This window comes from Scyliorhinus canicula, chromosome 7, assembly GCF_902713615.1.
Source record: "Scyliorhinus canicula chromosome 7, sScyCan1.1, whole genome shotgun sequence".
Taxonomy (NCBI): Eukaryota; Metazoa; Chordata; class Chondrichthyes; order Carcharhiniformes; family Scyliorhinidae; genus Scyliorhinus; species Scyliorhinus canicula.
This window is the reverse complement of record NC_052152.1, coordinates 42,416,895-42,439,673: the sequence shown is the minus strand read 5'-3', so window position 1 is coordinate 42,439,673 and position 22,779 is coordinate 42,416,895. Positions and strand designations below refer to the sequence as shown.

At 43.4% G+C, this 22,779-nt stretch overlaps 1 protein-coding gene across 1 annotated transcript in view; it reads left to right on the top strand.

Moving 5' to 3' along the window:
* The first annotated feature begins 491 nt into the window (after window positions 1-491).
* Window positions 492-22,779, top strand: part of LOC119968898 — a 37,713-nt gene continuing 15,425 nt past the window's right edge. Inside the window, exons 1-6 of the mRNA XM_038801867.1 lie at window positions 492-510; window positions 1,299-1,365; window positions 4,810-4,886; window positions 9,618-9,678; window positions 19,494-19,561; window positions 20,122-20,226. Of these exons, the coding sequence (XP_038657795.1) occupies window positions 1,344-1,365; window positions 4,810-4,886; window positions 9,618-9,678; window positions 19,494-19,561; window positions 20,122-20,226 (333 nt within the window). The 5' untranslated portion in view covers window positions 492-510; window positions 1,299-1,343. The remainder of the gene's footprint in view (window positions 511-1,298; window positions 1,366-4,809; window positions 4,887-9,617; window positions 9,679-19,493; window positions 19,562-20,121; window positions 20,227-22,779) is intronic.

Here is a 22,779-nt window from a genome sequence, read left to right as displayed (position 1 = left end):
GGAGGGACTCTATAGGTTAATGATGCCCATAGACAATTCCTAATTTATTTTTCTTTGATTTCTCCTTTGTTTGTCCCACCGTGGGAGGGTTTGTTCTATTTGATGCTTATATTGTTAGGTGGGTCGTTGCTTGGGGTGGTGGGAGGATGAGATCGTTGTTGTTCTTAAGGAAATTGACGTTGTATTTATTACCATTTACTGCTTGTGGGTGGGGTGAAAATGGAGAATAAAAATATTTTGCAAAAAAAAAGAAAGAGCTGCAATTTCTTTAACGATTACAAAGCTTGCATTTAATGCTTGTCACTTTTGTTGAGCACATTTGTGAATGCATATTGTTGCTTTATCAACAACTGTTCCAATTCTGACAACTTGTCTTCAGGTGTATTGCCATATGTATCAATGTGGAATATGTATCAATGTGGAATTCTTTGGCCATGATGTGGAGGTGCCGGCGTTGGACTGGGGTGAGCACAGTAAGAAGTCTTACAACACCAGGTTAAAGTCCAACAGGTTTGTTTCAAACACTAGCTTTCAGAGCACTGCTCCTTCCTCTTTAACCTGGTGTTATAAGACTTCTCACTGTATTCTTTGGCAGCATACTGTTTGCAAACAAATTAAGCATAGAAGCTTTCCACTTGCTTTGGTTTTTTTAAAAAAGTTTCCATTTGCTTAATGCATGGCATTATTTATCAATTTTTCTCTTCATAGACATAGTTAAGTATGTTTTTATGTTGTAAGTCATTTTGCAGCTATCTACACATGCTGAAATGCACTCACTGAATGAATACCAGTTAGAAGCAATATCGATCTAAATTCCACACTCGAGAAACTTGCCTGCGCAGTTAGTTATACTCTGCAGATGCACATGCTGCCTCATCACCGTTAAGCTCTCCCGAGCTTTTAATGTTTTTTAATGGAACAATTTGGTGTAACTTTGGAAATGTTCAGCGGGCCGCACAGCAACATTACACGTGTCTGATGCAGCCGTAAGACTTAAGAGCAGAATTAGGCCATTTGGCCCATCGAGTGTGCTCCACCATTCAATCATGGCTGATATGTTTCTCATCCCCATTCTCCTGCCTTCTCCCCATAACCCTACGGGTTGTTTCCCCATAACCCCACCGGTTGTATCTTTGACTCCTCTGAACTAAAGTTAAAATATGTAGCTTGCAGTGTGTTTTTTTTTTAAAGGTATATTTATCATACATTTTATCAAATGCAAAAAATAGTACAGATTTTGTATGTAGTTTAACCCAATCGAATGGACATATGAGTGAAATATTTTTGGGTTTCTGTAGTACGCAAAACCATTTGAAGATGACCTTGTTATTAATCTTGAGGATATGACTGTTGATACTCCATCAGGTAAGATAAAATAATTTGCCACATAATATCTTCTAGGAAACTTGCAGATCTTTTATTATTCTTTCATGGGATGTGGGGATCACTGGCAAGGCCAGCATTTATTACTTGTTACCCATCCCTCATTGTCCTAGAGCAGAGTAGCTTGCTAGGTCATTTTTGAGGTCAGTTAAGAGTCAACAACATGATTGTGGACCTGGAGTCACATGTAGGCTAGACTAAGTAAGGAAGGCAGATTTCCTTCCCTAAAGGACGCTAATGAGCCAGATGAGTTTTTATGACAATGAATGATAATTTTGTGGTCACCAATACTGAGACTAGCTTTCAATTCTGGGTTTTGTTAATTGAATTTAAGTTCCACCAGTTGCTATGGTGAGATTTGAACACATGACCCCAGAATATTAACCTGGGCCTCTGGGTTACTGGTTCACTGATATTACCACTGTCATATTTTTGCAAGTGAGGTCCGAGGGGCTAGAGGTTTAAGGAGATTGTAATGACAGAAAAAAAGTAATTTTTCTTTGGTCTTGAGGACAATCCTGACTCAGTGGACAGTTTTGATGGAGCCAAACTGTTTTGTCTAATGTGGTTCAACCAAATCCTGGTATTGGGTGGCTATACTAAGTGTGTGTCCGATATCCTCTGGTCTCTCCCCATTGGTTTTGTGGAAGCAAAGAAGGGTCCCATGGTCAGGAGGAGAAACCAGGGACTTTTGAAGTATTACTGGGTCAAAGTTTTAGCGGTGGTGTTTAGGACTAGTTGAGCAGATCAGTGGTTGCAGAAGTCGTTGTAGGAATGGGAACAACAGATGAGCAGTTTATAGAACATGTAGATGGATTGAAAAGGTGAGATACTCTTAAGGAGGAGAAGCTTCCTGAGGATTAGGAGGAAAGAGTAAACTGATGAGGGTTAGACATCAAGAATAGAGATTTGATTAGAACAGGTGGGTGAAAGTTTAATTCGATGTTTCTTGTGCCAAATTTCTGTCAGAGCCAGATGTCAATACAACCTTCCACAATAAGGACGTTTAATCACAAACAATACACAGGGAAATGTAGTATTTGTTGTTTCACTGACGAGAGTTCAAATGAGTTAATGCTGATGGGGTGGGCTGGTTGGAAAGGCGATTAACCAGGTTTAGTCTCCTTTTGAATGAGTTGGTTGGAAGATTGGTGACAGAGGAGGGTGGATTTAATGTTCTGAGTCTATGTTATGCTTATGGACTCAGCGTTAACTGTTTCTCTCTCCACAGACACTGCCAGACCTGAGTTTATCCTGGATTTTCAATTTTATTTGGATTTTCTGCATCAGCAGTATTTTGTTTTTATTTTTAAAAATTGTAGTTAAGCCTCTAATCAAATTTGGATGTAACTTTCTGTAGCTTTTAAATGAAGCAACTTTTCACGTGGTGACTAAAGAATTAAGTGAAATGTTAATTCCTCGGAACAGTGATTAGAACAAGAGAACAAAGAAAAGAACAGCACAGGGACTGGCCCTTCAGCCTTCCAAGCCTGCGCCGACCATGCTGTCCGTCAAAACTCAAATCTTCTACGCTTCTGGGGTCCGTATCCCCCTCTTCCCATCCTATTCATGTATTTGTCAAGATGCCCCTTAAACGTCGCTATCGTCCCTGCTTCCACCACCTCCTCCGGCAGCGCGTTCCAGGCACCCACTACCCTCTGTGTAAAAACAAAAATTGCCTCGTACATCTCTAAACCTTGCCCCTCGCACCTTAAACCTATGCCTCCTGGTAATTGACCCCTCTACCCTGGGAAAAAGTCTCTGACTATCCACCCTGTCTATGCCCCTCATAATTTTGTAGAAGTCTGTCAGGTCGCCTCTCAACCTCTATCGTTCCAGTAAGACAAAACCAAGTTTATTCAACCTCTCCTCATAGCTAATGGCCTCCATACAAGGCAACATCCTGGCAAATCTCTTCTGCACCCTCTCTAAAGCCTCCACTTCTTTCTGGTAGTGTGCAACCAGAATTGAACACTATACTCCCAAGTGTGGCCTAACTAAGGTTCTATACAGCTGCAACAGCACGGTAGCACAGTGATTAGCACAATTGCTTCACAGCTCCAGGGTCCCAGGTTCGATTCCCGGCTTGGGTCACTGTCTGTGCGGAGTCTGCACGTTCTCCCTATGTGTGCGTGGGTTTCCTCCAGGTGCTCCGGTTTCCTCCCACAGTCCATAAGATGTGCAGGTTAGGTGGATTGGCGGTGCTAAATTGCCCTTAGTGTCCAAAATTGCCCTCAGTATTGGATGGGGTTACTGGGTTATGGGGATAGGTTGGAGGTGTGCGGTTGGGAAGGGTGCTCTTTCCAAGAGCCGGTGTAGATTCGATGGGCCGAATGGCCGCCTTCTGCACTGTAAATTCTATGAAAACATGACTTGCCAATTTTTATACTCCATGCCCCAGCCATAAAGGCAGGCATGCCATATGCTGCCTTGACTACCTTCTCCACCTGTGTTGCCCCTTTCATTGACCTGTGGACCTGTACACCTAGATCTCTCTGGCTGTAAATACTCTTTTATTTTTCAAATTTAGGGTACCCAATTATTTCTTTCCAATTAAGGGGCAATTTAGCGTGGCCAATCCACCTAGCCTGAACGTTTTTGGGTTGTGGGGGCGAAACCTACGCAAGCACGGGGAGAATGTGCAAACTCCACACGGACAGTGACCCAGAGCCGGGATCGAACCTGGGACCTCGGCGCCATGAGGCTACAGGGCTAACCCACCACCACCATGCTGCCCCGGCTGTAAATACTCTTGAGGGTTCTACCATTCACTGTACATTCCCCACCTGTATTAGACCTTCGAAAATGCATTACCTCACATTTGTCCGGATTAAACTCCATCTGCCATCTCTCCGCCCAAGTCTCTAAACGATCTAAATCCTGCTGTATGCTCTGACAGTCCTCATCACTATCCACCCACCTTTGTGTCGTCTGCAAACTTACTAATCAGACCAGTTACATTTTTCTCTAAATCATTTATATATACTACGAACAGCAAAGGTCCCAGCACTGATCCCTGTGGGACACCACTAGTCACAGCCCTCCAATTAGAAAAGCACCCTTCCGTTGCTACTCTCTGCCTTCTATAACCTAGCCAGTTTTGTATCTAAAAGAATTAAATGTTATTTCTGTTCCTCTGGGAAAGTACTTGCTTTCTACCAACTTCCGTTCTCCGGAAAGATTGAAAATTCAACCTGCTGCCGGAAGACTAGCCTTGGTGGAGGCTGATGTTGAATCGGGTTGGCCTAGCCTAACCTGTATAGGTCTTTTTAAGTAGGAAAAATGTAAAGATTTCATGCACTGAAAATCTGAAATCAATTGCTTAGCTTGACTGTATTTGGGACCATCCGATTTAAGGTGATTTTTTTGTATTTTCATATTTATAAAGTGAGAGATTCAGTTACGAGAAAATCTTTATCTTTTTAGGTCCAACAGCATGGCGTCCCATTGAGACTCCATCTTGTCACCTGAGAAAACAAATCAGAAATAAGCCCAAGGAAAAGGTACATATGAATAATGTATCCTGGAACATTTCCTGTTGCTTTTCAGTTAATTTACCAGTATTATGATGCACTAATGTTGATTTGGAGTTTAACGGATAAGTTTGGATTTTGGATATACTTTTCATAGGAACATGGGAATTAGGAGCAGAAACAAGACATGCCTATTTCAAAAATTGGCACTACTTTGAATTGGATTGTATGTGTAATGGAACCTACAGTATGTAAGGAACCTACAAGGGAGCAAGCTATCCTAGATCTGGTCCTGTGTAATGAGAGAGGAATAATTAATGATCTCATAGGTAGGGACCCTCTTGGAAGGAGCGAGCATAGTATGGTTTAATTTAAAATACAGATGGCGTGCGAGAAGGTAAAATCCAATACCAGTGTCTTGTGCTTAAACAGAGGAGACTACAATGGGATGAGGGAGGAGTTGGCTAGGGTAGATTGGGACCAAAGACTTTGTGGTGGGGCAATTGAGGAAAAGTGGAGGACTTTCCAAGAGATTTTTCACAGTGCTCAGAAAAAGTACATACTAGTGAAAAGGAAGGACTGTAGGAAAAAGGATAATCAGCCATGGATATCGAAGAAAATAAAGGAGGGTATCAAATTGAAAGAAAAAGCATTCAAAGTGGTAAAGATTAGTGGGAAACTAGAGGATTGTGAAATCTTTCACGGTCAACAGAAAGCCACGAAAAAAATCCATAAAGAAAAGTAAGATAGCTTATGCAAGTAAAGTAGCCAGAATATCAAAACAGATAGCAAATGTTTCTACAAATATATAATACAAAAAAGAGCAGCTTAGGTAAACATTTGTCCTTTTAGAGGATGAGAAGGGTGCTTTAATAATGGGAAATTAGGAAATGGGTGAGGGTTTGAACAGGTATTTTGTGTCGGTCTTCACAGTGGAAGACACAAATAACATGCTAATAATTGTTGACCATGAGTCTCTCGCAGGTGAGGACTTAGAAATGATCATTATCATTAAGGGCAAGTTCCGGTGGGGGGGCTGGATGGGGGGGTTTTGGGAGGTGGCAGCGGGCGGGGATCGAGAGATTTGGCGATCTGTTTATTGATGAGGGTTTCCCGAGCTTCGAGGAGCTGGAGGTTGGGTTGCCAGTTGGGAATGAGTTCCGGTATTTACAAGTGAGGGATTTTGTGCGGAGGCAGGTTTCGACCTTCTCGCATCTGCCGCACCGGAGATTATAGGATAAGGTGGTGTCGAGAACAGGGGTAGGAGGGAGCTTCGATAGGGATGGTGAAGAGAAGATGGGAATAAGAGCTGGGTGGGGAGCTGAAGGCCGGATTATGGGAGGAGGTCCCCGAGGCGACTCAATGCATCCTCGTCGTGTGCCAGGCTCAGCCTGATACAATTTAAGGTGGTCCATCGGGTGCACATGACTGGCCTGGATGAGCAGATTCTTCGAGGGGGTGCAGGATAGGTGTGGCCGCTGTTCGGGGGGGGGGGGGGGGGGGGGGGGAGGTCCTGCGAACCATGTCCATATGTTTTTGGCATGCCCGAGGCTGAGGGGGTTTTGGCAAGGGTTTGTTGACATCATGTCAGAAGTATTAAAAGTGAGAGTGGTGCCGTGTCCAGAGGTAGCGACCTTTGGCATGCTGGAAGATCCGGGAGCCGAGGGGTTGAGAGGCTGATGACCTGGCCTTTGCCTCCCTTGTGGCTAGAAGACGGATCCTACTAGGATGGAGGGACTCCGAACCCCCAAAGTCAGGAGTATGGGTTAGCGACATGGCGGGGTTTCTCAGACTCGGAAAAAATATAATTTGCCTTGAGGGGATCGTTGCAAGGGTTTGCTTGGAGGTGGCAGCTGTTCATCGACTTCTTACAGAAAAATTAAGCTGTCAGCTGGTGGGGAGAGGAGAGGCATGAGTAAGGGCAGGAGAATCAATGGAAGGGGGGCTGGGGAAGGTGGCACTGTCTGTCAGCCATGTTGGCTGAGGTTTGTTGCTGGGGGATTTGTTCTGTTCTTGTTGAAATTTGAGGTTTAAAATTCTTAAAACTTTAAATGCCTCAATAAAATATTTTCTAAAAAAAAAAGGAAGAAATGAAATAAAAATCACTTACTGTCACAAGTAGGCTTCAATTAAGTTACTGTGAAAAGCCCCTAGTCACCACATTCCGGCGCCTGTTCGGGTAGGCTGGTACGGGAATTGAACCGTGCTGCTGGCCTGCCTTGGTCTGCTTTAAACGCCAGCGATTTAGCCCAGTGTGCTAAACCAGCCCCTAGTGAGACATCGGGATAGAATTCGTCCCATTGGGCAGATACAGCATGGCTTCATTAAAGACACGTCATGTTTGACTAATTTAGTGGAATTCTTTGAGGAAATTACGAGAGTGGTGGACAACAGGGAACCGGTAGATGCGGTATATGTGGATTTCTTGAAGGCATTCGACAAGGTGCCGCACTAAAGGCTGCTGCATAAGATAAAGGTGCATGGCATTGTGGGTAATTATTAGCATGGATAGAGGATTGGTTAACTGACAGAAAGCAAAGAGTGGGGATAAATGGGTGTTTTTCTGGTTGGTGATCAGTGGCTAGTGGTTTGCTTCAGGCATCAGTATTGGGTTTGCAATTGTTCACAATTTACATAGATGACCTGGAGTTGGGGGCCAAGTGTAATGTGTCAAAGTTTGCAGATGGCACTAAGATGAATGGTAGAGCCAAGTGTGCAGAGGACACTGAACATCTGCAGAAGGATATAGATAGTTTAAGTGAGTGGGCAAGGGTCTGGCAGATGGTGATAAGTGTTTGATAAATGTGAGGTCATCCATTTTGATAGGAATAACAGCAAAATGGAGTATTATTTAAATGGTAAATAATTGTAGTGTTCTGCTGTGCAGAGGGACCCGAGTGTCCTTGTGCATGAATTGCAAAAAGTTGGTTTGCAGGTGCAGCAAGTAGTTAAGAAGGAAAATGGAATTTGGTCCTTCAGTGCTAAAGGGGTGGAGTTTAAAAGCAGGGAGGTTATGTTGCAGCTGTAATGGGTGCTGATGAGGCCACACCTGGAGTACTGTGTATGGTTTTGGTCTCCTTACTTGGGAAAGGATGCATTGGCACTGGAGGGTGTACAAAGGAGATTCACTACGTTGATTCTGGAGTTGAGCAGATTAATTTAAGAGGAGAGACAAAGTAGACTGGGATTATACTCATTGGAATTTAGAAGAATGGGGGGGGGGGATCTTATAGAAACATAAAAAAATCATGAAAGGAATAGATAGGATAAAAGCAGGGAGATTGTTTCCACTGGTGGGTGAAACTAAAACTAAGGAGCATAGCCTCAAAATAAGGGGGTGCAAATTCAGGACTGAGTTGAGGAGGAACTTCTTCACCTAAAGGATCATGAATCTGTAGAATTTTCTGCCCAGTGAAGTAGTTGAGGCTATCTCATTAAATGTTTTTGAAGCAAAGGTGGATAGGGATTTGAACTGTAAAGGAATAAAAGGTTACGATGAGCGGGTGGGTAAGTGGAGCTGAGTCCACAAAAAGATCTGCCATGATCTTATTGATTGGCGGAGCTGGCTCGAAGGGCCAGGTGCCTACTCCTCCTAGTTCTTATGCAATCTATTCAGAGAATCACAGAAAAATACATTGCAGAAAAGGCCATTTGGTCCTTTGAGCCTGCTCCTCCATTCATTATGATCAATAGCCTAATCCCACTTTCCCCTCCTATCCTTTGATCCCTTTCGCCCCAAGTGCTTTTTGAAAATATGCAATGTTTTTGCCTCAACATCTTCCTGTGGTAATGAATTCCACAGACTGACCATTCTCTGGGTGAAGAAATTTCTCCTCATCTCTGTCCTAAATGATCTACTCCATTTCCTCAGACCGTGACCTCTGGTTCTGGACACACCCACCATCTGGAACATTGTTCCTGCATCTACCCTGTCTAGTCCTGTTAGCATTTCATTGGTTTCTGAGACCACCCCTTCATTTTTCCGAACTCCAGCAAATACAACCCTAACCGATTCAATCTCTCTTCATACATCAGTCCCGCCATCCCAGGAATCAATATACCATTTGCCTTCTTTACCGCCTACTGTATCTGCATGCTTATGTTCAGTGACTGGTGTACGAGCACACCCAGGTCCCGTAGGCCATTCCCCCCTCCTAATTTATGGCCATTCAGATAATCTGCCATCTCATTTTTGCTACCAAAGTAGATAACTTTGTATTTCTCCAAATTATACTGCATCTGCCACTCATTTGCCCACTCACTCAACTTGTCCAAATCACACTAAAGGATCTCTGCATTCTCCTCACAGCTCACCCTCCCACAAAACTTGATGTCATCAGCAATTTTGGAGATATTTCATTTTGTTCCCTCATCTAAATCATTAATATATATTGTGAGGAGCTGGGGTGCCAGCACCAATAATTTCTAATCTTTGTTTCTTGCCTGCCAATCAGTTTTCTATCCAGCTCAATATATGATCCCTAATCCCATGACCTTTAATTTTACACACTAATCACTTCTGCAGGACTTGTCAAAAGCCTTCTGAAAGGCCAAGTATACCACATCCATTGGCTCCCTCTCGTCAACTCAACTATCCTTGAAGAATTCCAGTAGATTTGTCGAGCATGATTTCCCCCATCATAAATCCATGCTGACTCTATCCGGTCCTGCCACTATTTTCTATGTGCTCTGCTATAAAATTGTTGATAATGGATTGGAGAATCAGTAGAAAACTATTTTTTGCCATTGTGTATATTTCAGTATGAAAAACAGCATGAATCTGATGAGAGCCAGGAGAACCTGATGAGCACCAAGTTATCAAGTAAGGCAAAATATTCTTCCTATTATGTTTGACTGTGATGTTGTATTTGTGAGGAGCAATGCATTCAGGAAAAATGATCAGCTGTCTGTAAAATATTTAAAGTTATAATTTAAAACTTTAGTGTGAACACCCATGCCATTGCTTCATTCTCATCATCGAGAAACAGAAATTGGAGTATTTTGGATCAAAGATGACAACATTCCCTAAAGTCCCTCTGCTATGCTTGTGTTCACTATGGTTTTTAATTTCCAGCTCCCATGTATCCAACCTGCTGGGACTTCTAATTTAATAATCATCTGCAAACTTGGATGTAGAAGTCTTTTCCTATGGGTTACTGGCAGATATTGATTGTTACAACCTGCCAATCAGAATGTTTCCTTTTATTCCTGCTCTGCTTTCCATTTCCTAACCAATTGCCAACCCATGTAGCAGGATTGCTTCCAATTCTGTGCATTTCCATTTTCACTGATAATCTCTTGATGTTGAACCTTATCAAGTGATTTCTGAAAGGCTATAGACCGTCCCTTGCACTCGGTGCTAGGGACTTCACAGAAAAAGTGAAGGAGAACCAGACAAAACCCACCCTTTCAAAATTTATGCCAACTCTCTCAACTCCATAAATAGTCCTCAGTCACTCTGTCCATGAGAGATTCCAGTAACTTCCCAAAATTGAAAAATTTGCAAGTCTATAGAGGTTTGGTTTTCTCCCTCAACATAAGAAAAGAAGCTGGAGTAGGCCATTTTGCTCTTCAAGCTTATTCTGTCATTCATGATCATGGCTGATTTGATTCTGCACTCCACCTTCAGGCACTTTCCCCCACATCCATTAACCACCCAAAAATCTATCAACCTCTATTTTGTAAATATGCAATGACTGAGCATCGCAGCCACAGAGGTAGAGAATTCCAAAGAAATTATTGACTGAAAACATTTCTCCTCATCTCAATGCTAAATAGCACGGTGGCGTGGTGGTTAGCACTGCTGCCTCATGTCGCTGAGGACCCAGGTTTGATCCCGGCCTCAGGTTACTGTCCGTTTGAAGTTTGCACATTCTCACTGTTTGCGTGGGTCTCACCCACACAACCCAAAGATGTGCAGGCTAGGTGGATTGGGCATGCTAAATTGCCCCTTAATTAGAAAAAGAATAATTGGGTACTCTAAATTTAAAAAATAAAGCTCAATCCTAAATAGCTGAACCCTTATTCTGAGACTGCCTGTGTTCTAGAGTTTGCAGAGAGGGGAACCATTTTTTCAGCTTCTACCCTGTCAGTTCCTTAAGAATTTTGCTTTTATTAGATCACCCTCCCTTTTCTAAACTCAAGGGAATTTAAGCCTCATCTTATCCTGAGACCTGCCTAGTGAAGCTACGCACTCCCTCTGAGCCCAGTATGTTCTTTTAGGGGACCAAAACTACACTAATCAATATGCTGTGTATAATTTTAGTAGGATTTCCAATCCTTTTGTAAGAAAAGCAAGCATATTATTTATCTTCCTAATTGTTGCATCTGCATTAATAACATTTTGTGATTCTTGCACAAAGTCACCCAGATTCTTCTGAAGACAGACATTTTTCTAGTTTACTATAGTTAATTAATTTCTCATCTCATAGAATCAAAGAATTTGCAGTGCAGAAGGAGGCCATTCTGCCCATCGAGTCTGCACCAGCCCTTGGAAAATGAACTCTACTTAACCCACACCTCCAGCCCATCCCGTAACCGTGTAACCCCAACTACCCATGTTTTGGACACCAATGGTAATTTATCATGGCCAATCCACCTAACCTGCGTATCTTTGGACTGTGGGAGGAAACTGGAGCACCCGGAGGAAACCCAAGCAGACACGGGGAGAACGTGCAGACTCCGCACAGACAGTGACCCAAGCTGGGAATCGAACCTAGGACCCAGGCTCTGTGAAATGACAGTGCTAACCACTGTGCTACCATGCCACCCATCAAAGTTTGCCTTATTAATATTTAAAACCCTATTTTGTAACTCCCTCCTTTCTTGCATATTTAATATTCAATGTCAGCCCCACGTAGGTAGGAAAGCAGTTGAGCTCTTTCCTCCATGCTATACTTGCAAAGTTTTCATTGCTGATCGTACTGACTGAAATCCCTTTTTAATATAGAGATAATTATTTTGTTAATGTTGGTATTCCCCTTCTAATTTTCTATTTTGTCTGATGATCCCATTGCCTGGAATACTTCCCTCCAATCATGCTCATTTTGTAGCTAGGGTTTTGTCTAATGTCTCTTGGGTCCCAGCAGTATCTTTTTTCAGGTGAATTTGTGCTTGTAGCTTAATTTTTTTTGAAAAATATTTTAATTGAGACATTTATATATTCACACAACAAATGATCACAAATCAAAACAAGCCAACAGGGCTGCAAACAACAAAGTCAACAAAATCCCCCCTCCCCCTGACATGCTAACTATTCTCGAAGAAGTCGATAGATGGCTGCCACCTCTGGGCAAACCCCTCCACGGAACCCCTCAAGGCAAACTTTATTGGGGGGGGGGGGGGGGGGGGTGGCTGGCGCTGCTGACTTTTTGCAGCTACTACTAGGCAGCTAATATAGCCATGATTAGGAAATGGGTATTGGGGGAGGGGTCGACATGGGAGCGGTTAGAGGCGGCGTCATGAAAAGGCACCAGCTTCGGGGCACTCTTAACGGCACCTCTACAGTTCTTGTCGGCGCGCTACTCCTCGAGTCTGGTGTTGGCGGCGGCACTAAGGATCTGGGGTCAGTGGAGATGGCACGGGGAGGTGGAAGGAGCCTCAGTTTGGACCCCGATACGCAACAACCACGGATTTGTTCCGGGTAAGATAGACACAGGGTTTCGAAGCTGGCATAGGGCAGGTATTAAAAGGATGGGGGACCTGTTAATAGACGGGACTTTTCCCAGCTTGATGGCGCTGGAGGAAAAATTTAATCTGCCCCCTGGAAATGCCTTTAGGTACGCGCCTTTCTAAAAAAAAAACAGGTGATGACATTTCCGTTGCTACCCCCACATAGGATACAGGATGGCATAGTCTCTGGCACCTGGGTAGGGGAGGGGAAGATGTCTGACATCTACCAAGAACTACAGGAGGCTGAGGTAGCCCCAGTGGTGAAACTTAAGGGCAAGTGGAAGGAGGAGCTAGGTGGGGAGCTGGATGTAGGCTGATGCCTTAAGCCGGATTAATTCCTCCTCATGTGCCAGGCTTAGCTTAATTCCGTTTAAGGTGGTCCATTGGGCACCCATGATGGCTGCGAGAATGAGTAATTTCTTTGGGGTTGAGGAGATATGTGCGGGAACCATATCCATATGTCTGGGCATGTCCGGCTCTCGAAGGATTCTGACAGGGATTCGCTAAGGCAATGTCCAAGATCCTAAACAGGCGGGTGGTGCTGAGTCCAGAGATAGCAATCTTTGGCGTGTCAGACGATCCTGGAGTTCAGGAAGCGAAAGAGACCAAGGTTTTGGCTTTTGCCTCCCTGGCAGCCCAAAGACGGATCCTTTTAATGGGGAGAGACTCAAAATCCCCAAGTGTGGAAACCTGGGGTGGTGACATGGCTGGGTTTCTCAGTCTTGAGAAAATAAAGTTTGCCTTGAGAGGGTCCATGATGGGGTTCTCTCGGAGGTGGCAGCCGTTGTTCGACTTTCTAGGAGAGCATTAAAATGTCCGCAGCAGCAGCAATCCGGGGGCCCTTTCGCTGGGGGGGGGGGGGAGGAATGTTCACTTACTGCATATTCATTTAAAAAATATAATGTTAACGTTCACCTTGTTTTGTTAAATGTTGTTAATGGTTATATAAAAATTTTGTTTCAATAAAAATAATTTTAAAAAACATTCAAACCCACCACCACTGATGAACTGGCAGCCGTGTGTACCATCTACAGGATGCACTACAGTAACACACCTTCCAAACCTACTACCATCTAGAAGGACGAGCAGCAGATAACTGGGAACCCTACCACCTGGAGACTCCCCTCCAAGTCACTCGCCACCCTCACTTGGAAAAATATCACCTGCTTCATCAATGACCTCCCTTCCATCATAAGATCCTTCCTCAACTTGTCGCTGGGGCAACATCCTGGAAGCTCAAGGACTGCAGTGGTTCAAGAAGGCAACTAGGGATGGGCAATAAATGCTGGCCTAACCAGCAAAGCCCACATCCTGTAAATGAACACACAAAATAATATTGTACTGTTTTCTCCCTTGGGTAACCACTTGTCCCTCAGTGCCTTGTAGTTGCTCATTTACCATCTGTCACCCTTTTTATCCACATCGCTGGGACCGAAAGGAAGTGGACTGTTGGACAAATACAGCTGCCCAAGTGATTCTCTTTCTACAGTGACATGGTTCCTACCCTGTTTCCCAATCATCAACCAATCTCCTTTGCCGACTGTGCTACTGTTGGCGACCTGTGGGGTGAACTCTGGAGCATCTTCTCCAGAAAGCTTTCTCTCTCGTGAATTTTGTGGATTATGTCCAATTGACTCAACTGTGCAGCTCCTTTTTCTTTAGTTCTTTTTAAACTTAGAGTACCCAATTATTTCTTTTCCAATTATGGGGCAATTTAGCCTGGCCAATCCACCTAACCTGCACACCTTTGGGTTGTGGGGGTGAAACCCACGCAGACATGGGGAGAATGTGCAAACTCCAAGTTTGGATGGGGTAGTGTTTGTGCAGTGTGTCCAGGAAGCTTTTCTAACACAGTATGTAGATTGTCCAACCAGAGGGGAGGCCATATTGGATTTAGTACTTGGTAATGAACCAGGGCAGGTGATAGATTTGTTAGTGGGGGAGCATTTTGGAGGTAGTGACCACAATTCTGTGACTTTCACTTTAGTTATGGAGAGGGATAGGTGCGTGCAACAGGGCAAGGTTTACAATTGGAAGGGTAAATACAATGCTGTCAGACAAGAATTGAAGTGCAGAAGTTGGGAACATAGGCTGTCAGGGAAGGACACAAGTGAAATGTGGAACTTGTTCAAGGAACATGTACTGCGTGTCTTTGATATGTATGTCCCTGTCAGGCAGGGAAGAGATGGTCGAGTGAGGAAACCATGGTTGACAAGAGAGGTTGAATGTCTTGTTAAGAGGAAGAAGGAGACAAGGTTCAGACAGGGCGCTGGAGGGATACAAGATAGCCAGGAGGGAACTGAAGAAAGGGATTAGGAGAGCTAAGAGAGGGTATGAAAAATCTTTGGCAGGTAGGATCAAGGAAAACCCCACGGCCGTTTACACATATGTGAGAAATATGAGAATGACTAGAGCGAGGGTAGGTCCGATCAAGGACAGTAGCGGGAGATTGTGTATTGAGTCTGAAGAGATAGGAGAGGTCTTGAACAAGTATTTTTCTTCAGTATTTACAAACGAGAGGGGCCATATTGTTGGAGAGGACAGTGTGAAACAGACTGATAAGCTCGAGGAGATACTTGTCAGGAAGGAAGATGTGTTGCGCGTTTTGAAAAACTTGAGGATAGACAAGTCCCCCGGGCCTGACGGGATATATCCAAGGATTCTATGGGAAGCAAGAAATGAAATTGCAGAGCCGTTGGCAATGATCTTTTCGTCCTCGCTGTCAACAGGGGTGGTACCAGAGGATTGGAGAGTGGCGAATGTCGTGCCCCTGTTCAAAAAAGGGAATAGGGATAACCCTGGGAATTACAGGCCAGTTAGTCTTACTTCAGTGGTAGGCAAAGTAATGGAAAGGGTACTGAGGGATAGGATTTCTGAGCATCTGGAAAGGCACTGCTTGATTAGGGATAGTCAGCACGGATTTGTGAGGGGTAGGTCTTGCCTCACAAGTCTTATTGAATTCTTTGAGGAGGTGACCAAGCATGTGGATGAAGGTAAAGCAGTGGTTGTAGTGTACATGGATTTTAGTAAGGCATTTGATAAAGTTCCCTATTGTAGGCTTGTGCAGAAAGTAAGGAGGCATGGGATAGTGGGAAATTTGGCCAGTTGGATAACAAACTGGCTAACCGATAGCAGACAGAGAGCGGTGGTGGATGGCAAATATTCAGCCTGGAGCCCAGTTATCAGTGGCGTACCGCAGGGATCAGTTCTGGGTCCTCTGCTGTTTGTGATTTGCATTAACGACTTGGATGAGGGAGTTGAAGGGTGGATCAGTAAATTTGCAGATGATACGAAGATTGGTGGAGTTGTGGATAGTGAGGAGGGCTGTTGGCTTCAAAGAGACATAGATAGAATGCAGAGCTGGGCTGAGAAGTGGCAGATGGAGTTTAACCCTGACAAGTGTGAGGTTGTCCATTTTGGAAGGACAAATATGAATGCGGAATACAGGGTTAACGGTAGGGTTCTTGGCAATGTGAAGGAGCAGAGAGATCTTGGGGTCTATGTTCATAGATCTTTGAAAGTTGCCACTCAAGTGGATAGAGCTGTGAAGAAGGCCTCTGGTGTGCTAGCGTTCATTAGCAGAGGGATTGAATTTAAGAGCCGTGAGGTGATGATGCAGCTGTACAAAACCTTGGTCAGGCCACATTTGGAGTACTGTGTGCAGTTCTGGTCACCTCATTTTAGGAAGGATGTGGAAGCTTTGGAAAAGGTGCAAAGGAGATTTACCAGGATGTTGCCTGGAATGGAGAGTAGGTCATATGAGGAAAGGTTGAGGGTGCTAGGCCTTTTCTCATTAGAACGGAGAAGGATGAGGGGCAACTTGATAGAGGTTTATAAGATGATTAGGGGAATAGATAGAGTAGACAGTCAGAGACTTTTTCCCCGGGTGGAACACACCATTACAAGGGGACATAAATTTAAGATAAATGGTGGAAGATATGGCGGGATGTCAGAGGTAGGTTCTTTACCCAGAGAGTAGTGGGGGCATGGAATGCACTGCCTGTGGAAGTAGTTGAGTCGGAAACGTTGGGGACCTTCAAGCGGCTATTGGATAGGTACATGGATTAGGGTAGAATAATGGGAGTGTAGGTTAACTTCTTAAGGGCAGCACGGTAACATTGTGGATAGCACAATTGCTTCACAGCTCCAGGTTCCCACGTTTGATTTCGACTTGGGTCACTGTCTGTGTGGAGTCTGCACATCCTCCACGTGTGTGCGTGGGTTTCCTCCGGGTACTCCGGTTTCCTCCCACAGTCCAAAGATGTGCAGGTTGGGTGGATTGGCCATGAAAAATTGTCCAAAATTCTATGATTAACCTAGGACAAAAGTTTGGCGCAACATCGTGGGCCGAAGGGCCTGTTCTGTGCTGTATTTCTCTATCTATCCACACGGACAGTGATCCAGGGCCGGGATTCGAACCCGGATCCTCAGCGCCGTAGGCAGCAATGCTAACCAGTGCAGCTCCATTTTCAAGATACTTGTAAATCTAAACCTATCCACATTTATTTCCACCAAAATTAAGTACATGCAATTGTTTTTCGAGGAACTCTTCCTGCTTTCCTAAACCCAGAGGGATAGATGAGGCCAAAAATTTACTGTTGGAGTGTAATTAGATAAAATGTCACTTTACTGGGAGAATTTGCCAGTGGATTTGTAGGAGTTCAGTAGGAATAATTCTATCCTTAAATGCATCTTTCTGTCCATCTTCCAAAACATCATCATTGTCGGTATCATCTAAGAGTTCTGACAACATTTCTCAGTTTTCTGCGGTTTGCTGAAATCACAAAGCAGAAGGTTTCTCTGAACTTTAGATTTGTCGTTTTTTGGATTTGCCGCTTTCCATGTTCGAGATTTATGTACTCGTCTTACCATTGGAGCATTTTTGACCAGAAGAGTTAGATATCCCTTCAGTAATCATCTAGACAATGCCATTTTGACACTTGCTAATAACATTTCTGCGTAATGTTCCATTGGTTGAAATATCATTACCCATATGAGCAGTACTGTGTATTTACCAGAGTCTGATTGGATTCGCAAGGGGATTTGATTTTCTAAGCTTCATTGAAAATTTAACTTTGTGGCTATTTTAATTTGTGAGACACCCCGTAGTCCAAGAGAACAGCAAGTATTCGATTGTGACGACTGCCAATGCATATTGGATGCTTGCTAGATATTAGGAACTTCCCACAAGCAATATACAAGAGCAGCCAACTTGCCATGAAATAATCAAATGGTACACACTCTCAATTGGATATGTTGATAGCTTTCTGGCAAATTTTCCAATTTTGAATTGCCTCATTTGGGTAGAAGGGCCAAATGGAATGCTGGGCTTTATATCTAAGAGGCTTTGCCACAGAAGTTATGGCGCACCTTAACTTTAAAAAGCCCTTGTTAAACCACACCAGCAGTGCTGCTTGTAGTTATAAATGCCTTAATAAAATATTTTCTTTAAAAAAAGCGTATAAAGATTATTACAGGTTTGGAAGTCTTGAGACTAGGGGAGATGGCCAAACTTTTTTAAAATAAATTTAGATTAGCCAATTATTTTTTCCAATTAAGGGGCAATTTAGCGTGGCCAATCCACCTACTCTGCACATTTTTGGGTTGTGGGGGCGAAACCCACGCAGACATGGGGAGAACGTGCAAACTCCACACGGACAGTGACCCAGAGCCGGGATCGAACCTGGGACCTCAGCGCCGTGAGGCGGTTGTGCTAACCACTAGGCTACCGTGCTGCCCTGGCCAACCCTTTTTTTGGGTAAATTAAGAAATACTTTGCTAATGATGACAGAAGTTCTCTCTTTATAAGTGGCAGTTAATGCTAGATCAACTACTAATTTTAAGTGGGAGTTTTGTTTATCAAAGGACATGGGGCAAGGGTGCGTACACCCCAATGATCAGTAATGACATATTTTGATTGTTGAAAAGACACATGGAGCTGAATTGCCTGCTCCTGTTCCTAATGAGGCAGTTTGCATTCTGTCAACTAACTTTGTTTCCTAAAGTCTGTATCCCAGTTGTTGAGCTTAAAAAATACTTCTAAGGCTCAGGCAGACAGGATCATTTTCAAGTTTCTAACATTGGATTACAGCTGCCTGAACAGTTGTCCAATTAGAAATTTCACAAGTATTTGTGTATGGAACTGCAGTATTGCTGTGGATGGGTCATATAACTCAGCACCATCCTAAACCTAGGACATGGATGTTTAACGATACCAGTATTTTAGCTAGCATTAGGGATAAGTAAACCATAGTCTATGTGTTAAACTCAGGGTTTCTCAGATATATCGCAATCATGAGTTAGGTTTTTAAATTCTTGGCTTCTTTAAGATGATAATGCAGGGAAATGAGTGTACCTTCTTGCATCAGATAACATCTTCAAATATTTTGAACACCGCCAAGCTAGATGGCATGAAACCTATTTTTCAAAGGGGGCTCCTTTTTCCTCCTTTCAACTTAATTCACAAAGAATTCTCTCAGCTTCTCAGCTGTTTGTCCTCAATTCTGCTGAGAAAACATGTGCTTAAAACATATAACAGGTTGACTTGTCATGTGACCACCATCCAATTGACTGGTAATTCAAACATGATTGTGTACAGTATTCCAGTTGAAGCTTGGTAAGATCAGGTGCCAGAATACTCCTTTTAACCAGGGTCTCAATGTTCAAGCAGTTAGATTTGATGAAATGTCTCCATCCAGTTGAGTATCTGGACGTTGTCAATGGAATAGGAAATGTGATTCATTGTTTTGGGGATTTTGCAAACGTCGGCGTCCCCATCTCAGTGGGGTTGGAATGTGAAGTGGATTGTAATGTAAATTGGGTCGTCACCTTGGCTTTGAGTTCCAATCATTTAGTCTGTTAAAACCTAATTCATGTTTCCAACCAAAGGTGGAAAGTGCATTCAAAGTACATCCAAGGTACGGTATGTATTTAAAGTGAACTAACAGTAATTTTTTTTAATAAAAGGTCGAACAGATCCGATGTCTGACATAGAAATTTTAAAAGATGGAAACTGCATTCAAAGTACATCCAAGGTATGGTGTGATCGATGGTGATAAAGGTGTCTGTATTAAACTGATTTCAAATGTTAGGCGGACCAGATGCATAACATCAATGGTCCTAAGTTCATAAAGAATGGTCCTAAATTCATAAAGAATTGAAGTGGGTTTCAAGCCATTGAAAACCAAATCAGCCAATTCACTAATCTTTCCCCTACCTTTGGCATAGATTTTCCTATTGTCATAAAATTTGTTTTCACAAGCAGCATGTTAGATGTTGTTTGAGAAACACACATTGGGCAAGATATTAGGGTGAACCAAGGTCCACCTAACCTTGTGGACGGTTAAGGAGCAATTTAGCATGGCCAATCCACCGAACCTGCACATCTTTGGACTGTGGGAGGGAATCGGAACACCCAGAGGAAATCCACACAGACACGGTGAGAAAGTGCAAACTCCACACAGAATTTAACCCGAGTCCCTAGCACTGTGAGGCTTCAGTACTAACCACTACCTCCGTGTTGCCCAATCGTGATTTTTTTTTAAATCTTATAACTTCAGCAATTGTGTAATGTTGCATTTTTTTTACCTACTAGTTACAAACCCGTAACTCCTTGGGGAATATGAATGTGGGAGATAAATTTAAGATAGATGTTGACATACTGACTACCAGCGATGGTAATCTAGAAAAGCAAGTCTTGGTGAGTATCACACTTGTATGCATATTAAAATACAGTATTTTCATTGTTTGGGAAGTGATGAACATTATGGAATTAACAATATTTATGCAACTAGAAAAATCAACGGTGATATTGAAATTTGACATACATCTACAGAATATTGCTATTAAATCTGATTTAATTTTAGTAATTAAATTTGTCACAGCATTAGGATGCTTAGTCACACTTCAATGCTATGACTAAATCTTCAAACTTGATACTTGGTTTCAAGGATCACTAGTGATGCACTAATATTTCGTAAGCCATCAGATTCGTAGAACTCTACAACATAAAGTCCATTTCAGCCCACTGTGCCTGTGCTGCCTCTTTCAATGTGTAATTTGTTTGTACCATCCCCAGCCCTTGAAAAATGTTTTTTATTTCAATATTTATTCACTTCCCCTTCAAGCAGTCATCAATTCTATAACCACCGCTCTTTATTGGAGGGCATTTCATGCCCAACACCCTACTTTAAAATAAAATCTTGTCCCGTTGCTCTTTTGGTGATGCACTTAAAATTGACGCTCTCTAGATTCTGACATAATAGTAGGTGTAGTGTTATCCAACTTGTCATTTCACAATCCTGCAGTTTTGAACATCTTTGTCAGATTTCCTCTTGCCCATTTTTTTGTCCCAATGAGAATAGCTCCAGGTTTCTCTAGTCTTCTCTCTATAACTAAAGCCTTTTAGATTTAGGATTATTCCAAGTAAATCTCCTTTGCAACCTACTCATAGCCTTGATATATTTTACAAAACAAGGCGGCCAAAAAGGAACACCATATTCTCACTCTGGCATCAACACTGATTTACAATTACCCTGTTTATAAAATCTGGAATCCTATATGCTTTTTTTAAGGTTTTATTAACCCAAGATTTGCTTCCATATACAGGTTGAAAATCCCTTATCCAAAATGCTTGGAGTTAAGTGTGCATCAGATTTTGTAATTTTTCAGAATATACTGCGCGTGTTGGGAACTGTGCATGTGCGGCGGGCTCGGGAAAAGTGTGGATTTCAGAATTTTTCAGTTTTCAGAATTTCGGATAAGGGATGCTCAACCTGTACTGTACCTGATTCACCTGAGGAAGGAGATGTGCTCCGAAAGCTAGCGATTCCAAACAAACCTTTTGGACTTAATTTAAAGGTGTACCTGTGCAAGAGACCCGAGGTGTTCAAGTAAAGGCAAGCACCAGCAGAGGGCAGTAGAGCAGAGCTACTGATTGGCTGTTCAGGGGAAATTTGCATACGTGCAGTGCAGTCAGCGTAATTTGAAGGTGGTTTGTGGAGGGGCTGTTGTCAGGTGACAGTTAAACCTGAAACACTTCCTCAGTGTTTCCCCCCTACCCCCCACCCCCAACCAAAAAAAACAAAACGCGGTCGTTGGGAAGCGGGAGCGGCCTCCGGATTTTCGGCGGGAGCAGGGGCCTGTCGGGAAGGTGAGTACCTGTATACAAGTCGGGCAGTTGCTAAACCCGAGACACCACACTTGCAGTGTCCCCCACCCTTCCACCTCCTCTAACCTTACCCGGAGATCAGAGGCTGAATGCCCTTGACTTCTCGTAAGCGTTCTCCAAGGCGGTCTTCAGGACACGCGACAACGCAGAATTGCCGAGCAAAATCTTATAGCTAAGTTCCGCACGCATGAGTGCGGCCTCAACAGGGATCTTGGATTCATGTCGCATTACATCCACCCCCCACCATCTGGCCTGGACTTGCAAAATCCTACCAACTGTTCTGGCTTGAGACAATTCACACCTCTTTAACCTGTGATTATCCCTCTCCCTGGATCTGTAATGATTTGATTACCTGCAAATGCTCGCAATCCAAGCATTGTCCAGCTTGGACATCTCTGACTTTGTCTCTATAAATGTTTCTGGAACATACCTCTCCATTCACCTGAGGAAGGGGCTGCGCTCCAAAAGCTCGTGTTTGAAACAAACCTGTTGGACTTTAACCTGGTGTTGTAAGACTTACTGTGCTCACCCCAGTCCAACGCCGGCATCTCCACATCAAAAAATACAGAGGCATGGGATTCTAGGTGATTTAGCAGTTTGGATCAGAAATTGGCTAGCTGATAGAAGACAAAGGGTGGTGGTTGATGGGAAATGTTCTGACTGGTGTCCAGTTACTAGTGGTGTACCACAAGGATCTGTTTTGGGGCCGCTGCTGTTTGTCATTTTTATAAATGACCTGGAGGAGGGCGTAGAAGGATGGGTGAGTAAATTTGCAGATGACACTAAAGTCGGTGGAGTTGTGGACAGTGCAGAAGGATGTTACAAGTTACAGAGGGACATAGATAAGCTGCAGGGCTGGGCTTACAGGTGGCAAATTGAGTTTAATGCAGAAAAGTGTGAGGTGATTAATTTTGGAAGGAATAACAGGAAGACAGAGTACTGGGCTAATGGTAAGATTCTTGGTAGTGTGGACGAGCAGAGAGATCTCGGTGTCCATATCCATAGATCCCTGAAAGTTGACATCCTGGTTGAGAGGGTTGTTAAGAAGGCGTACGGTGTGTTAGCTTTTATTGGTAGAGGAAT